The sequence below is a fragment of the Canis lupus genome, chromosome 9, assembly GCF_048164855.1.
Source record: "Canis lupus baileyi chromosome 9, mCanLup2.hap1, whole genome shotgun sequence".
In the NCBI taxonomy this organism is placed as follows: domain Eukaryota; kingdom Metazoa; phylum Chordata; class Mammalia; order Carnivora; family Canidae; genus Canis; species Canis lupus.
In genome coordinates, this window is record NC_132846.1 from 36,195,065 (window position 1) to 36,213,836 (window position 18,772).

General features: G+C 36.3%; 2 protein-coding genes across 8 annotated transcripts in view; one reads left to right on the forward strand and one right to left on the reverse strand.

The window, feature by feature from the left end:
* JKAMP (JNK1/MAPK8 associated membrane protein) overlaps window positions 1-16,019 on the forward strand; it is a 39,022-nt gene extending 23,003 nt beyond the window's left edge. For all 6 annotated transcript variants that reach the window (XM_072838775.1, XM_072838776.1, XM_072838778.1 and 3 more), the window contains 4 exons: window positions 676-882; window positions 2,858-3,039; window positions 6,677-6,753; window positions 15,229-16,019. In XM_072838775.1, coding sequence (XP_072694876.1) covers window positions 676-882; window positions 2,858-3,039; window positions 6,677-6,753; window positions 15,229-15,447 — 685 coding nt within the window. In that variant the 3' untranslated portion in view covers window positions 15,448-16,019. The remainder of the gene's footprint in view (window positions 1-675; window positions 883-2,857; window positions 3,040-6,676; window positions 6,754-15,228) is intronic.
* CCDC175 (coiled-coil domain containing 175) overlaps window positions 1-18,772 on the reverse strand; it is a 96,634-nt gene that overhangs the window by 13,543 nt on the left and 64,319 nt on the right. The window contains exons 20-21 of one of the 2 annotated variants that reach the window (XM_072838770.1): window positions 16,509-16,635; window positions 15,683-15,977 (exon numbers count right to left, since the gene is read on the reverse strand). In XM_072838770.1, the coding sequence (XP_072694871.1) occupies window positions 16,550-16,635 (86 nt within the window). In that variant the 3' untranslated portion in view covers window positions 15,683-15,977; window positions 16,509-16,549. Of the gene's footprint in view, window positions 1-15,682; window positions 15,978-16,508; window positions 16,636-18,772 lie in introns of those variants that run through there. The other variant, XM_072838771.1, reaches the window with a different exon arrangement.

Genomic DNA, 18,772 nt, shown 5'->3' on the forward strand with positions numbered 1-18,772 from the left:
AGATTCTCTTTGCTCCTCTGCTCATGTGTGCGCTCTCTCTCTCTCTCTCTCTCTCTCTCTCTCAAATAAATAAATTTTTAAAAATAAGCAAAACTAGACAGAGTGGTTTTGAAGCATAATCTAGTTGGAATAAAAACTTCAGAAAAAGTGATAAAGAGAATTTAGTATAATTTAGTATAATAGTATTACCTCTTGGGGAAGAGCCAGGATTAGGGAATGAGGAAGGAACAGAGGTAAATACAGGTTGCTAATGTTCTAGTTATTGAGTTAGATGATGAACTTATAATTTTTATTATTATACTTGATAACTAATCTGTATTAATATAGTTTTTTTCTGTGCTTTTTATATTTAAGATAATGATGCATAGGTAACTAAGACATTCTAAACAGTTGGGCAAGTCACTTGAGATAAAGGAACATTTTAATTTCTGCTCTTTACATTTAGAAAATACTGGCATAGTGTTATCTGGGATGAGAATCCCTTTTTTAGGATGGAGGGTTAAACTCAAGTGGTTTTCATGTTTGACTTTTCTGACCTATTTAGAAGATACTTTAGTTTCAGGATTTATCAGTTAAACATTCCTTTTAGAATCTGTATTTGGAACATACAAGTTTTCTTAAAACCATCTAAATAGTGAAAATTTTCTGGTAATTGTGCTACTTTTGTTTTACTAGTTCCAGTGCACTTTTCCAGCACATCACTGCATTATTTGAATGCAGTATGGCAGCTATTATCACCTTACTTGTGAGTGATCCGGTTGGTGTTCTGTATATCCGTTCATGTCGAGTACTAATGCTTTCTGATTGGTATACGATGCTTTACAATCCAAGTCCCGACTATGTTACCACAGTGCACTGTACTCATGAAGCTGTCTACCCTCTGTAAGTATTTATATAGACTGAAGATCATTTAAAAAATGATAATTATAAATGTATTCATTTCAACAGATTATTGAAAAATGGCTTCTAGGCAATGGGGGAGATAGAAATGATTTTCTTCTCTTTAGGGAAGGGAATAGAAATGCATCTTAGTATAATACAAGTGAAAGTATTTTTGTGTTGGTGTTGAAGTGTGTAGAAGCATTTCTAAAATAAGCAATATCTGTTTTCTTTAAAAGAGAGTTTTAAGGAAAACCTTTATGATATGCAACAGAGAAGCAATATCTGACATAGATGAAAGAGTGTGGGCTTTGAAGCTAAAAACAGGCTTGAGTTTGAATCCGGAGCCACTGTGGTGACGTGATCATGTTAAGAGCTTGTAACCTCTGTTTTCCCATTGGTAAAAATGGAAATAATGGTACCTCATAAGGTGATTTTGAGGATTAAATAAGTCTGCACATATCAGACACCATGTGCAGTGCCTTACATACAAGATAGTAGCTGGCATTATTATTAGAGTTAATGTTTTTTTGTTTTTGTTTTTTTCCAAAGCAAATGTTTATAATTTTCATGAGAATGTTTTGTTTTAAAAATATTAAATCCATAAGACTCTATGTAATACTGTGCCAGACTACTTCATTTTTAGAATTTCTCTTCATGTTCATTTTGATGTTTTTTCTTGGTAAAGGTGTAATATGAGAGTTTCCCATAGTTGTAGCAAGTTACCATTACATAATATGCTCAAGAAAATAGTCCTTTTTCTGCAGGTTCTTAAGAGTACTAAGTGGGAAAAACACCTGCAATGTAAAAAGTTCCAGATACAGAGATATGAACATCTTTCCACCTGCCTACTATTAAGCCCTGTAAATTACTTATTTCCTGTATATATGCTGTCTCTCTCTCTATATATATACATATAATTTATATATAATACTGTATATAAAAGACCAGTAAAGTGTTCTCATTTGGTTTCAGAGTTTCAATTATTCTCTTTTCGTATATTATCCAGGGGACTGCCAACTTAACCTCGTTCTATTTAAAGAACTGAATAAGGGAATCAGATATTATATATAACTATCTTATTTAACACAAAATCAGATTTATTTATTGCTGGTCACATAGATAGTGTTTTTCATACTATCTATAAAGCATATAGTAGGAGAGTCAGCAAATTCTAAGAACAGATGGCAAATAGGTGCCCTCGACCCTCATTCTGTGGCCATACAGCCACATCCTCATACAACTTCATTGATCAGAATTTGAATTAAGTAGATATATATTTTTTCTCAGTAGCTTTACCAACAGTCACTGTGCAGTGGCCTGTCTGCTTTATTAATCATACAAATTAATATTGGTTTTATACATATTATTTACTTTACATAGCCATTTAATTGTAACTAGATGGCTAGACTGGAGCTAAACTTTTCAGAAAGCAGCAGGACTACCCAGAATGCCTGGCTGGCTTAGTTGGAAGATCTCAGGATTGAGATCTTGGGGTTGTGAGTTCAAGCCCCAGGTTGGGCATAGAGATTACTAAAAACAAACAAACAAAAAAAACAAAACTTAAAAAGAAAAAAAGCTTCAGGACTTTATAAAAAAAGTTATAAAAATTTTTTTCTTTTGTGGGTCAACAGAAAGTAATGGCACAAAATTACCAGGAGCCTTTGGAACACTATTACATTGATTATTTTCTCCATTGGTATATATAGCCTTGTTCCTTACAGACTGAAAAATACCGGGATACTATACTGATAATTGTAGTTTTGAGGGGAACTTAGTTAGATGAGACACGGAACAGCATGCAAATTTCTATTATTAGAAACTTACTATAAAAAATGTTTACATTACTAAAACTTTGAGTTAGTAGGTTGACTTAATATACGTTTTAAACCTTTTTTAGCATCTGATTTTAAATTGATCAGTAATAGATATTTTAAAACATAATTTCAATGTTATGATTCCTTGACTTATTTTACAGGTACACTATTGTATTTATCTATTATGCATTCTGCTTGGTATTCATGATGCTACTCCGACCCCTTCTGGTAAAGAAGATTGCCTGTGGGTTAGGAAAGTCTGATCGATTTAAAAGTATTTATGCTGCACTTTACTTCTTCCCAATTTTAACTGTGCTTCAGGCAGTTGGTGGAGGCCTTTTATGTAAGTTTGACGGGTCAAGTCAATGAAATATATTTGTATATTTGATAAACAGTATATTCTCTATAACTTTGGATCTTTAAATTGTTTTTTTAATCCTTGAAAATATTTTTGCTAAAACATAATCAGTCTTATAAAAACAAAAAATGTGCTGCTTGGGATGGAATAGTCTCAAGTTAGTCAAAGCTGATTTTTATTTAGAGAGTACTTTGTATCTGAAGCTTATAAACTAAGTAGGAATATTTAAAAAACCTGAGTATGAATTAAAAAGCAAGAACTTAAAAAAAAAAATAAAAAGCAAGAACTTGTTTTTGCATGTAATATATGGAAGTTACTGTTGATGATATGTACTAACATTTATTATTAAGTTATGTCCTCAATTTTTGAGTGCCTTTATTAAAGCCATTTAGATACAGTAAAAGAATCTTCAGTATATTCTTTATTTCAATGTAGCCATTCATTTATTCAACTATTTAGACTGAATATGACTCAAAAGAAGAATAGGAAAAAGTTGGTGTTAAAGGGCTGACATACTAGTAGGAAAGCTATGAGTAGCTGAGATGATGTAGTATAGTACTTATTTGAATATGTGGCATTGAATATTGCAGGGATGTTAGATGCCATCTACGTGGAGCCTACCAAGGTACAGAGGGCAAGTCTTCTGGTCTAAAGGGGCTAGGCAAGACTGGCATCATTTTGTAGCTTGGTAATGAATTTGACTCTAGAGGAGGATGGCACTGTGAAGGTGAGGCCAAGGGAAGAGGAAATTGGAGACTAGTCAGAAGTCTGTTATCCCTTATATTCTAGTTTACAGATGTATTGTTTCAGTTGGCCTGCATAGTACTTGAAAATGTATAGCTCCTTCTAGCTCCTACCATTTCCTGTTGTCTTAGATTTGGTCCACTTCTATTGTTTACCTGCCTGGCTGGCCTCTGTGGGTATGTGAGGTTGCTATTCTTGTTCTAGGGAATAGAGACCCACCCTTTAAGGATTTTAGGCAGAAGACTGGCATGCAAGTTAGAAAGAAAATTCCTAGCAGTGTAGAAGATGGATTGGCAGGGGATGAGGACCTGGGGGATCAGTTAAGAGGTTATTGCAGCTAGCCAAGTCTGACTGGCCTAAAGCAGAGAAGCACTGGGAATGGAGAGTATTTTGAAGATCAGTTAACTAGGTAACTGACTAAACATAGGGGTGAGGGAATAGGAGAATAGAGTAGCTTTCTGACTTAGTAACTACTGAATAGAGCAACAGAAGCAAATATTTGAAAAAGCAAATAAAATAGGTTGATGAGAAGTTATTAGGAAGAGGTCTGACAAATTCTACCTGCTTGGAATTTGGAAGCCAGTTTTTTTTTTTTTTTTTTAATTTATTTTTTATTGGTGTTCAATTTACTAACATACAGAATAACACCCAGTGCCCGTCACCCATTCACTCCCACCCCCCGCCCTCCTCCCCTTCTACCACCCCTAGTTCGTTTCCCAGAGTTAGCAGTCTTTACGTTCTGTCTCCCTTTCTGATATTTCCCACACATTTCTTCTCCCTTCCCTTATATTCCCTTTCACTATTATTTATATTCCCCAAATGAATGAGAACATATAATGTTTGTCCTTCTCCGACTGACTTACTTCACTCAGCATAATACCCTCCAGTTCCATCCACGTTGAAGCAAATGGTGGGTATTTGTCATTTCTAATAGCTGAGTAATATTCCATTGTATACATAAACCACATCTTCTTTATCCATTCATCTTTCGTTGGACACCGAGGCTCCTTCCACAGTTTGGCTATCGTGGCCATTGCTGCTATAAACATCGGGGTGCAGGTGTCCCGGCGTTTCATTGCATTTGTATCTTTGGGGTAAATCCCCAACGGTGCAATTGCTGGGTCATAGGGCAGGTATATTTTTAACTGTTTGAGGAACCTCCACACAGTTTTCCAGAGTGGCTGCACCAGTTCACATTCCCACCAACAGTGGAAGCCAGTTTTTAAGTGTGATCTGCATCTGAACCACTAGGGGAATGAAAATGCAGATTCTCAGGCTTTACCCCCTAGGCCTAGTTGCTCAAAATCTCAAATTTTAAAACCTTGTAACAGCCATGCCTGAGTGCAAGACCTAAATGCTTCCATGAACCCAAGACCACCCTCTACTCCCCACAAGTTTGGGCCTTTTTAGAAACTTCTTTCTCTTTTTAACTTAGATGGCTTTTTACTACTCAGTCTTAGATTTGTAGCATTAGCAACATTAACTATTTATAAATTAAATAGGATTTGTGTATGTGTGTGTGTGTGTGTGGTTGGTTCAGGACCTAATTACGGTCTATGAAATGAAAGGTTTTAAATGTCAAACAAGGCATTTAGTTATTTACTTAGTAAGTTGGAATTGAGCCTGTATAGATAAGTTAGAGTTTCTACATTCTGAATTAACATTTGAAATTGTTCCAAATGGGTTCCACTGCAATGTAGAATGATTAGTGGTTTCATAAATTGAAGTTGTTTTAAAATAATTATATGAAAAGTAATTCAAGATTTTATTCTCAATGTTTTTGTTTGCTTTAGTGTGCTATAAATTGAAAACATTTTAAGAGAAAGTATTTTATAAGAAAAAATTTTGCTTGAAGTAGAAAAATCTAGAATTTTCTTTTTAAAGATTTTATTTATTTATTCATGAGAGATACAGAGAGGCAGAGACACAGGCAGAGGGAAAAGCGGGCTCCATGCAGGGAGCCTGATGTGGGACTCGATCCCAGTACTCCGGGATCACACCCTGAGCTGAAGGCAGATGCTCAACCACTGAGCCACCCAGGCGTCCCAAAATATCTAGAATTTTGACATAAAGAACACTGAATGATGAGGTTACTGATATAGCAGCTTTTCTAAAGAGTAATTAAAACCATGTAGCTTTTTTCAACCAACATCCCCCATTTGGACCACAAAACAAAATTATTTGCATAATTACTTTCTCAATCCTCCCAAGTTTGGTACATACTAGTATTGTAGATGCATAGACAGAAACTAATCATTACATTCAATGGATGCCTTAAGGCAGGGGTCTTCAAAACTGGGCCAAGGATAGTTTTACATTTTTTAAACAGTAGAAAAAAATAAGGGGATCTTATCCAGGATAGTTTCAACATTCCTCTGCACTTTTCTTATTCCCACACTGAGTTGTGTTGCCCTTATCAAAAGGGCTATTTTTATCTGAAGTGTGGGTTTCTTACGGAGTCTGAGTTGACCATTATCTTTTTATTTTGGTTAAAAAAAATGGAGAGAGGGGTGCTCTGAGAGAGAGTAGTAATTCTTAATGTGTGAAAATTATATGAAATTTGGAATTTATTGCTCCTAGAGTTTTATTGGAACATAGCCACACCCATTCATTTGTGTATTGTCTGGCTGTTTCCCATTGCAATGGGGACTTGGGTTATTGAGACAGACTGTATGGCCCGCAAAGCCAAAAATATTTACTATCTGGTCCTTCACAGAAAGTTTCCTGACCCCTGCCTTAGGCCATTAGGGCTTAAGTCTCACAAAGGACTGGTTGAGAAAGTTTTCAACTATTGAGAGAATTTAAAAAACTGTCTGAATTATTTTGATGGTTTATTCAGAAAATTTAATTTTCAATATAATACCGATTTGTTTTTCAGATTATGCCTTCCCATACATTATATTAGTATTATCTTTGGTTACTCTGGCTGTGTACATGTCGGCTTCTGAAATAGAGGTAGGAAATCTTTTTTCCTTTGTTAAAGGTGTGTGTTTGTTTTTAATAAATTTAGCAATTGAGTAGGAGAATCTACCTATGATATGATAAGGTACGACTGATTGTTTTAGTAATCCTTAGCTAATTGATGGCACTCAGTAGCTTTTAGCATGTTAGTTAAGTTTATAAAATGTTGTATTTGCTAGGGAAATTAGTGCAGTAGCAGGCTTAAGTACCTAGTATGTTGGAGAAAAAAAACAATCTTTTCACATAATTTACTCACATAGAAAATGTTTAATTATTGAAATGTTGAACGTTACTACTTTGAAGGAAACATGAACCGCTTTATGGTATATAGAACTAATTTTACACTTTATTTTACAATGGCAACACTGACAGTCATCAGTATTAAATACATTTTATACCCTTCTATATTTTGTTCCCAATTTTATTTTCTTGATTATGGATGTTTACTTTTGCATTCTAATATTTCGGTGACTTGGAAATAATATTATAGTCATACTAGTTTTGATACTTTTCCTGTTTCAAGATCTCCATTTTGTCTATCTTAGTATTTTATTGAAGGCCACTGTTAGAAAGAACTCTGAGTTATACCTTTAACTTGAAAGGAATAAAAAAATGTTGCTTGCTAATCTAGGCACAGCCTTCAGCTGCATACTGCAGTTGATAAAGACGTGTGCTTTCTCATTCTTTCATAAAAAAGTTCAGCCCAAAGAAGGAAGTTGTCACCTATTTTGGAGTCATTGCTGTTGCTCCTTTTTCTATTGCATTAGTGAAAGAGTGAAAGGGAATGACTTTCAGGTAGAATAGTAGTAGAGGAACCAAGCGAATGTTTTTGTGGTGATTCAGATCTTTTCATTTGTATACTATCTCCATTTCTCCTGTGTAATCTTTAGTCAACAATACAATATGTTCAAAGAAGATAAGCAGATTCATTTTGTCACCTTTGTCCATTCCAAGGAAAAACTTGAGGGAGGGAATGATTGGATAGTTCAATAAAATGAAGTTCTTGAATTTTTATTACCTATAACTACTATGGATAGTTAAATTAGCCTGAAACTTAGATCTTTGCTCCAGGAATCTCTTCCATATGAAATGTTCGTGTACTTCAATTAGCACTCTATAAAGAATCGGAATAGGGACCTGAATCAGGAAATTTAGTTCTGGTGAGTTGATGAGTTATTTAATAAGAGAGAGTTAGTAACCTCCTGCAAATTACATTTTAGTGTGTTTATTAGCACCTTTATTTTTATTTTTTTTTTAAAGATTTTATTTATTCATTCATGAGAGAGAGGAAGAGACACAGGCAGAGGGAGAAGCAGGCTCCATACAGGGAGCCCGATGTGAGACTCGACCCCGGGACTCCAGAATCACACCCTGGGCTGAAGGCAGGCGCTAAACCGCTGACCCACCCAGGGATTCCCTGTTAGCACCTTTAAATACTACTTTTGTAATAACTTGAAGTCTCCTATTTCTACATATTACAGAGCTGTTTAAAAATTAAAAGGAAATGTCATTTCTGCTCCCTTCTAATTATCCAGGCAGCAGACCCCAAGGATACTAGAAACTAAGGAAGTTGAGTTTATGTACCTCCTACTTCCCACCTATAAGACTCAGCTGCGGTGGATCAGGGCAGGAAGGAGGCCCATCATGTAGAGTTCCCTTCTAGTTCATATCTCAGAAGAAATTATAGTGTTTCCAAGGTTGAATGGTGTTTTGGACTAGAATTTAGAGACATGGCCTCCTGTTTTGGTGCTGCTGCTGAGTGCCTATATGGTTGTTGAAAGCCTCAGTTTCCCCATCTGTAAAATGTAATGAGTGATTTCTTAGGTCCTTTTTAGGTCAAACATGGTGTGATGCTGAGGTTATTGCGTGGAAACAGTACATTTTATTTTCATTGAAGTATTAACCTAGAGTGTTATATTAGCTTTAGGTGTACAATATAATCATTCAACAATTCTATACATTATTCAGTGCTCATCATGATATGTGTCCTCTTAATCCCCTAATCCCCTTTATTTCACCCACCTCCCCTCTGGTAACCACCAGTTCTCTGTATTTGAGTCTTTTTTCTTTTTTTTTTTTTTTTGTTGTTGTTGTTGATGATGTTGTTTTTGTCCCATTTTATCCCTTGTCTCTTAAATTCCACATGGGTGAAATCATATGGTATTTATCTTTCTCTGACTGACTTCACTTAGCATTGTACCCCTAGGTCCATCCATGTTGTTGCAAATGGCAAGATCTCATCCTTTTTTATGGCTAAGTAGTATTCCATTGTTTATATGTACCATACCTTTATCCATTCATCTGTCCATGGACACTTGGGTTCCTTCCATATCTTGGCTATGTAAATAATACTTCAATAAACATGGGGAGTGCATTTATTTATCTTTTCAGATTAATTTTTTTGAGGAACCTCCATGCTGTTTTCCACCATGGCTGCACCATTTGGCATTCCCAGTGCACGAAGGTCATTTTTTCCCACATTTTTGGCAACATGTGTTTCTTGTGTTCTTGATTTTAGCCACTCTGACAGACATAAGATGACATCTCATTGTGCTTTTGATTTGCATTTCCCTGGTGATTAGTGATGTTGACCATCTTTTCCTGTGTTTCTTGGCCATCTCTATGTCTTTGGGACAATTGTCCAGGTCCTCTGCCCATTTTTAATCAGATTGTTTCTTGCGTGTTGAGTTGTAGAAGTTATAGGATACACACCCATATTAACGTCTTATCAGATGTATCACTTGCAGATATTTTCTCTGCTTCATTAGATTGCCTTTTTTGTTGATGGTTTCCTTCCCTACGTAACAGCTTTTTATTTTGGTGTAGTCTCAGTACTTTGTTTTTGCTTCTGTTTCCCTTGCCTGAGGAGACAGATCTAGCCACTGTCCAATTACTGCCTATTTTGTTCTAGGAATTTTATGGTTTCTGGTATCACATTTAGGTCTTAGTCCATTTTGAGTTTGTCTTTGTGTCTGGGGTAAGAAAATGGTCCAGTTTTGTTCTTTCGCATGTAGGTGTGCAATTTTCACAGCACTATTTATTGAAGAGACTCTCTTTCCTCGTTTTATTTACTCTTGCCTCCCTTGTCCTAGATTAATTTACTATGCTGGGGTTTATCTCAGCGCTTTCTGTTCTGTTCCATTGATTCATGTGTCTCTTTCTGTGCTAGTACCATACTGTTTTGATTATTACAGCTTTATAGAGTATCTTGAAATCTGGGATTGTCATTAAATCCAGCTTTGTTTTTCTTCCTCAGTATTGCTTTGGCTCTTTAGGGTTTTTTTTTTTGTGATTCCCAAGAAAATGCTGATTATTTGTTCTAGTTCTATAAAAAATGTTGCTATTTTGATAGGGATTGCATTAAATCATGGAATTTCCATTTGTGTCACCTACAGTTTCTTTCATCAGTGTTTTATTATTTTCAGAGTACAGGTCTTTCACTTCCTTAAGTTTATTCCTAGAGGTTTTATTATTTTTGTACAATGTAAGTGGGATTTTAAAAATCTTTCTCATTCTGCTACTTTGTTATTAGTGTATAGAAATTCAACAGATTTCTGTTCATTAATTTTGTATCCTGCAACTTCATTGAATTCATTTATCAGTTTTAGTAGTTTTTTGGTGGAGTCTAGGGTTTTCTATATATAGTATCATGTTATCTGCAAATAGTAGAAGTTTTACTTCTTCCTTACCAATTCAGATGTCTTTCCCTTTTTTTTTTTTTTTTTTTTTTGGTTTTTCATTGCTGTGGCTAGAACTTCTAATATTCTGTTGAATAAAAGTGGTAAGAGTGGACCTCCTTGTCTTGTTCCTGATCTGAGAGGAAAAGCTTTTGATTTTTCACCATTTAGTAAGATGTTAGCTGTAGGGTTTTCATATGCGGCCCTTACTATGTTGACGTACCTTCCTTCTAGATCTACTTTGTTGAGAGGTTTTATCACAGATGGATGTGCTTTGTTAGGTGCCTTTAGTGCATCTGTTGAGATGGTGCTATGGTTTTTTTCTTTTCTCTCATCAGTGTGATTTATCATTTTGATTGATTTGCAAATATTGAACCACCATTACAACCTAGAATAAAACCCACTTGATTGTGGAGAATAATTTTTTTAGTGTATTATTCCATTTGGTTTACCAATATTTTGTTGGGAATTTTACATCTATGTTCATCAGAGATACTGGTCTATAGATTTCTTTTTTTGTAGTGTCTATCTGGTTTTGGTATCAGGGTGATGCTGGCCTCACAAAATAAATTTGGAGACTTTTCTTCCTTTTCCATTTTTTTTTTGAATAGTTTGAAAGAATGGATATTCTTTATTTATTTATTTTAAAAGATTTTACTTTTTATTTATTCATGAGAGACACAGATTGGGAGAGAGGGGCAGAGACACAAGCAGAGGGAGGAGGCGGCTCCATGCAGGGAGCCCGACGTGGGACTCAGTCCCCGGTCTCCAGGATCAGGCCCTGGGCTGAAGGTGGCGCTAAACCGCCAAGCTCCCCAGGCTGCCCAATTCTTTAAATGTTTGGTATAATTTACCTTTGATGCCATCTGGTCTTGGACTTTATTTTGTTACAAGTGTTCTTCCTGATTCACTTTGGAGAGGCTATATGCTTCTAGGAATGTATCCATTTCTTTAAGGTTGTCCAGTTTATTACCATATAGTTTTTCATTTCTTAAAGTCCTATATCTGTGGTGTCCGTTATTTCTCCTCCTTTTCTAGTTTTATTTGCAGCCTCTTTTTTCTTGATGAGTCTAGCTAAAGCTTTATCAATGTTGTTTATCTTCAAAGAGCCAGCTCCTGATCTGTTTTGTTTTTTTGTCTCTATTTACTTCTGCTCTCATCTTTATTATTTTGTTCCTTCTACTGGCTTTGGGCTTTTGTTCTTTTTCTAACTCCTTTAAGGGTAAGGCTAAGTTTGAGGTGTTTGTTTTTTGAGGTAGGTCTCTATTGCTATAATCTTCCCTCTTAGGACAGCTTTTGCTGCATCCCAAAGATACTGAACCGTTGTGGTTTTCATCTGTTTCATGTATTTTTTTATTTCCTTTGATGTCTTGGTTGACCCATTAATCATTTAGTAAAACATATTATTTAGCCTACATATATTTGTGTTCTTTCTAGACTTCTTGTAATTTCTAGTTTCATACCGTTGTGGTTGGAAAAAAGGCATGATTTAGTTTGTTGAGACTTTTTGTGCCCCAACATGTGATTCGTTCTGGAGAGGATCCCATGTACACTTAAAAAGAATATGTAATCCTGTTTTTGGATGGAATGTTCTCAATATATCTTTTAGGTCCATCTGGTCTGATATGTCATTCACAGCCATTGTTTCTTGTTGATTAACCTGGATAATGTATACACTGATGTAAGTGGAGTATATAAGTCCCCAACTATTATTGTATTACTGTCAGTCTCTTCCTGTCTGTTAATAGTTGCTTTATGTATTTAGGTACCCTCTTTTTGGGTGCATAGGTATTTATAATTTTTCTATCCTCTTTTTGGATTGTTCCCTTTTTAATTCAGTAATATCCTTTTTGTCCCTTGGTACCTACTATCTTTGTTTTAAAGTCTATTTTGTCAAATAATTTAAGTATTGCTAACCCAGCTTTCTTTTAACTTCTATTTGCATGATGTTTTTCAGTTCCTTCACTTTCAATCTTGCATGTATGTCTAGGTCTAAAGTAAGTCTAAAGCAGCACTTAGAGGTTTTTTTTTTTTTCCTTTATCCACTCAGCACCCTATGTCCTTTGCAGCGTTTAGTCCATTTATACTGAGTAATTATTGATAGGTATGTACTTATTGCCATTCTGTTAACTTGTTTTACTATTGTTTTGTAGTTCTTTGCTCCTTCTCTTCCCTTGTGGTTTAATGGCTTTAGCATTACACTTGGATTCCTTTCTATTTATGTATGTATTATAGGTTTTGATTTGTGGTTACCATATTCATTTATAACTTCTAACGTATAGCAGTCTATATTAAGTTATGGGTCACTTTAGTTTGAACCCATCCTAAAAGCACTAAATTTTTACCCCCCCCCCACCATGTTTTATGTATATGATGTCATACTTTACCTCCTTTTTTGAGTCCCTTGACTGATTTTTATAGATATTGATTTTACCGCTTTTGTGCTTTAATCTCTATACTGGTTTTATATGTGGTTTTATATCTTTTGTTATATGTTTATATTGTGACATTTTTTCCTTTCATAATCTTTATTACAGAGTTTTTTCCCACTCAAAGAATTCTCTTTAATGTTTTCTTGTAAGGCTGGTTTAGTGGTCATAAACTCCTTTAACTTTGTCACGGAAACCCTTTATTTCTCCTTCCATTCTGAATACAACAGACTATTCTTTTATAGGTTTTTTTTCTTTAAGCATTTTGAATATATCATGCCATTTCCTTTAGGCCTGCAGGGTTTTTGCTGAAAAATCACCTGATAGGTTTCTGGGGTTTCCTTTATGCATAATTCCGTTCTTTTCTCTTGCTGCTTATAAAATCTCTATCACTACTTTGCCATTTTAATTTTTATGTGCCGTGGATTACTTTTATTAGGTGCTGTCAGTGCTCTTGCATCTGGAAGTCTGTTTTCTTCCATAGATTGGGGAAGTTTCAGCTTTTATTTCTTCAAATAAATTTTCTGCCCCTTTTCTCTCTCCTCCTGGGATCCCTATAATGTGAATATTATTATGCTTGATGGTGTCACTGAGTTCCCTTACCCTATTTTCATTTTTTATTATATTTTTTTGTTTGCTGTTCAGCTTGGCTGCTTTCTATTACATCAGTCTTCCAGATCACTGATCCTTTATTGATTTTTCTCTAGTGTAATTTTCATTTCAGTTATTGAGTTCCTCATCTCTGGTTCTATTTTATATATTGAAGGTTTCACTGAGATCCTCTGCTTATTTATGACCATTACTTTGAGTTTATCAGGCATGTTGCTTATCTGTGTTTCATTTGGCTCTTTTGCTGTGGTTTTATCCTGTTCTTTCATTTGGGACTTATTCTTCTGTCTCCTTGTCTCTGTTAGAAAAGTCAGCTACATCTCCTGATCTTGAAGTAGTGGCATTTGAGGAAAAGGTGCTGTGGTGCAATGTCCTCCGTTCCCCAGAATCAGGTGCTTCATGGATGTCTCCTATGTGGGATACATGGACCCTGCTGTAGTGGCTATACTGTGTTGGCCTTCAGTCCAGTCAGCTGCAATGGCCTACTTCATCTGCTCAGGGCACACCAGGCAGGACTTGGTCCCTGTTCTGTGAAGGTGCCAGTCTGGGGCCACTGAAGGCCTGTAGTTGGGCAGATCGGCAGTCAGACCAGACTCCTGCCCCTATTCTGTTGGGGCTGCAGTTACAACAGTCTCCAGGGCACTACTCTCCCTTCCCTGTTCCCTAAGAGGTTTTTGCTTTTTGGTGGGGCTAGCAGATTCTGGTCCCCAAGCTGTTGCAACTACAGTGGCAGTGAGTAGTGGGATTCTTTCTCTGCACTTTCAGTTACAAGGTTTGGCTGTTGGGATTGCAGACACACTGGCGTATGTGATTGTCTTTCTGGGGCAAGAGCCACTTTGGAGTGGTGCCATCTCTCCTGGGGTTGTTTGCAGTGTGTTGGGGCAGGAGCCACTTTGGAGGGACACCTGCTGAGTGAATCTGCAAGAGAACGTGGGTTGGGCATGGTGCTAGCAAGTGAGGTGGAACATGTTCTTCTGGTCATGCAAGTAGGGGAGTGGGGAGAAACGGTTGCGCCGGCTCTTTTAGTCTTGGAGAGTTTCCTAAAGATCCCTGCCCCTCCCTTGCACATTATGAGATTAGTAAATCTCCTTCACATATACATCTGGTGCCTTTCAAACTGGTATTTCTGTGCTGTATCTCTGCTGGGTTGTTATGCTGGCTCTTTATTTAAATTCTAGTTAGTTAACCTATAGTGTAATATTATTTTCAGGAGTAGAATTTAGTGGTTCATTACTTACCTATTATATGCTGGCTCTTTAATGGCAGGGACTACTGAGTTTGTTACCTTCCAGCTCTCCTGGAGCTAAGTGCCACTGATGGTAAAAATGCTTAAAGTAAGGCCCACGGTTTTCAAAGCCTGCTGTTATGGGGACTCATTTTCCTAGTGCTGGCTCCCTGGGCCTAGGGTTACTGGTGGGGGTTCTGATCCTTTGGCTTCTTTTGGTGTCCCTCCTGTGTGTGGTTAGGCTCTCCCAGGGCTTTGTTCCTAACCATGTCCCACCCTTCTTACCCTTTTTGATGTGGCCTCCTCTCTACAATTAACTGTGGAAGGTCTGCTGCCAGTCTTTGAGTCATTTTCAGAGTTGCACTGTGTCTGTTATCTCATTGTGTATCCATAGACGAGGTGAGCTCAGGATCTTCCTATTCTGCCAATTTCCCAACAAATAATACATTTAAATTACAGTGCAACAAATTATCTAGCTTATTCAGCCTGATAATGTGTGTTTGTTTTCTTCCTTTAAAAAATTATACAGAACTGCTATGATCTTCTGGTGAGAAAGAAAAGACTTATTGTTCTCTTCAGCCACTGGTTACTTCATGCCTATGGAATAATATCCATTTCCAGAGTGGATAAACTCGAGCAAGATTTGCCGCTTTTGGCTTTGGTACCCACTCCAGCTCTTTTTTACTTGTTCACTGCGAAATTTACTGAGCCTTCACGGATACTCTCTGAAGGAGCCAATGGACACTGAATGTAAAATGCCAAAAAACCTAAAAAGTGTTCTTAGTAAAAAAACATAAAATGCATTAATACTCTTCTGTTGTGTATGGAAGATTGTTTGTTTTCCGTTTTTGACTTAACAGACTTTCTGGATAGACTTGGAAAATACAAAATGCTGTAGTCTATGACATAGTATAATACACTTACACACTTTAGCACACCAGGACACTACAAGCATGTTAGGAAGTACTTGTTTCCTGCAACAATTTAGTTATCCTTTAGAACAAAATCGTGTTCCTCTATACCTAGACAAGTATAATCTGAAATCCTTAGCATCGGTCTAATTTGCATGCCTCTTGTGTTTCAATTTGTTTTTCAAGTATAAGGAATAAGAAGGACAAACATACCTGTGGGTCTGGTAGCAAACATGAAAAGGAAGTATGTTGTTTGTTATTTATTTTTACCAGTACAGTATTTTGATTATAAAAATAGAGTATAATTTATATAACAGGTTTTCTGTTTATAGGTAGTTTGGTTGAAGACCTCTTCTGATTATGGATTCTGTTAAGAAAAACAATAAAATGCTTAACTACAAAAAAAAAATCCCAGGTGTTCTGACATTTAATTGTGGAAATAATTCAGACTAAAAAGAGGAATATTTCTTTCCCAAGTGAATAAATACATGGATTCACACATTCCCTTCCTCTTTGGTCTCCTTTTTGAAGGATATATACACGGTGCAATAATATTTTATTGATCCTAAAATTTTTCACATTGTGACGTCTCTGAATTAGGATGCATCTTACAATTGATGCCTTAACAGAATACAGAATATATAGAACATACACTTTTCCTGTGGTTATTGATAGGTGTACTGTGTATTTTATGCTCTAAAGCCTTTAAGAGATTCATGTGGAACCATGGAAGCAAAATAAGGGTTTTTTTTTTGTTTTTTTTTTTTAACATTTATCCAACCATGTATATCCATTTGTATTTAGAAGGTTATTTACTGATTCTGCTATTGGGTGGGGATTATGCAATTTTGTTAAGACATCCATAGATCATTGCAAAACATGAAGAAAGTGTACTCACTTGTTCTGTAGTTTTGTTTGTGCCTTTTGAATTCACAGCAGTTATAGCCTTGAAGTTATTTTGTTAGTTTTTTTACATTCACCCACTGGGGGATGGACTTTTTTGATAGGAATGTGTTTCTTCTTTTCTGTAGGAATAAAAACATAAAAATGCTATGTATCTCACTCAAGTTTGGATGGTTATTAGTGTGCATTAAAATTCTAAATTTCCCAAAGGATCCTCAACTGGACAATTGTATAATCTGAGACTTGGTTGTGGGAAGGGACTGTAGAGAACCATATATCTGATTACCAACACCATCTGTCCCTCTACATTTGGAGCCATTTTAACAATTATCTTCTCTGATCTCCTAGCAGAGACATATGTATGCAAAAGGAAAAATCATGCAAGTAATTATTAAAATTCCTCAAATGCAAAGATTTCAGGAATACTTAGATATCTGCATTATTAATTTGTTTTAAGAACAAGACCAGAACAATTCATAGCAACTGTGGTTGCTAATGTTACTAAATAATATGCTAAAATATGGTCATTAAAAAAATAAATCACCCTTGTCCCAGTTCAGCTTTGTTCAGTTTTGACTTGTAAGGCATTAGGGACTCTCACTGCTACAGTGCATGGTAATTATTTTGCTAACAAGTGCTAGATAGGTCATTTAAAGGTCAAATATTTTGATTAATTTGGGTCAGTTGATAAATTTAATTACATTGTTATGTATTTGTCTAAAACTGTTGGTTTGCAAGATTTGGCTGCACGTTGGATCCCACTGGAGAGAGGTCTAAAAACATGCCCCACCCACAGAGACTCAGAACTGGTCTAAGGGTGCAGGCTTAGCGGGAGGATTTTTAAAACCTCTTCTAGGTGATGCTAATGCTTGAGAAATAGGGTCTAAATTCTTCCTAGTTCAGGTTTTAGTTTTTTCAAGACATTTTGACATTTTTTTGGCAAATGATTTTTAAAAATTATTTCTTAAATTTTGATTCTGCTTTAATAATGTTTCTTTTCCAGAATTAAATGATCAAAATATAACCAACAGTGTATACAAATTTGATACTTCTTCTAAAATATCCTTTGACTTAAACAGTCTTCTGTAGCACATATATCAAGTGAAAATGCTTGGTTAATATACAAATTATTTATCCATAACCTAAGTTACAATACATGGTATAAAACTCGGGGACTTTTAGAATTTTAAGATAAAATTATTTTTAATACTTCTTAAAAAGTAATCTGTACTCAGTTACTGTTTTATTTAGGACTACACACTAAGAATTGTTTGCTTTTTTTTTTTTTTTTTTTTTTGCAAGAAGGACTGTTAAGGCAAAAAGTAAAGATCTTGGTTTTCAAGATGAAGTCTGACATTTGAAGTTCTAAGAAACCTATCCTCCCCATGTGCCCGTCGGTACCCCCAGAAGATACCCACTCAGCAGATAGCCATGCTATCGCTGTCCTTGGCCAGGGCATGTCTACTGCCCTTTCAAGGAAGACCTCTATTCCCAACACTTAAAAAGGTTTAGAGGTGCCTCTCTTTACCTTCTCATAGCCACTCACTAAAAGGAATCCTTTGTATTTGAATCAGCTCTTTGTTCTCACAATGTATGCACTTCGAGGCTCAGGGACTGGGTTTTATTCAACTTAGAACCTGCAGTATGTACTGTGGTGCCAGGCTCAAAAGTTGCTCCACGTGTTACTGAAGCTAGCCCACGTTCCTTGTCAGAGGCCCTGAGCTGTATGGCTGCAGTGACAGAGTATGTCCAGAAGAGGACAGGAGAGGGCTGTTGAGCTCAAGAGATCAAAGGCTTCTCTGGAAGTGCCCTCACCCAGAGAACTTTCAACGGGGAAAATCCAAAAGCTAGATTACAGGTGGCTCAGAGCTGGTCAAGTAATCCAAGGAGCCAGCCAAGGTTGACAGGAGAATGCTAGATTTCAAGAGATCTGATGGCGTGCCTCATTTGGCTCTGATGCTCTATAACATAACTATCCATATTTTACAAGCAGGGAAACTGGGGAGTAGAAGTTCAATAACATAAGCAGCAGTGCCAAGATCTGAGCCCAGGTCCACCTACCTTCAAACCCTACACAGTGCCCATGCTCCAGGAGCAGAAATAGTGGAGTGAGGGAAGCCAGAAACCTTCCTTGTGATCTCAGCTCCATTTCTCAGTCCTCCAGAGAGGCCTCTCCCCTTTTCCTTAACTAGGTCAAGTCTCTTTTCTGTTAGGTTCTCTCATAGTTCTATGTTCCACCCGTAGAATCCCTATGACAAG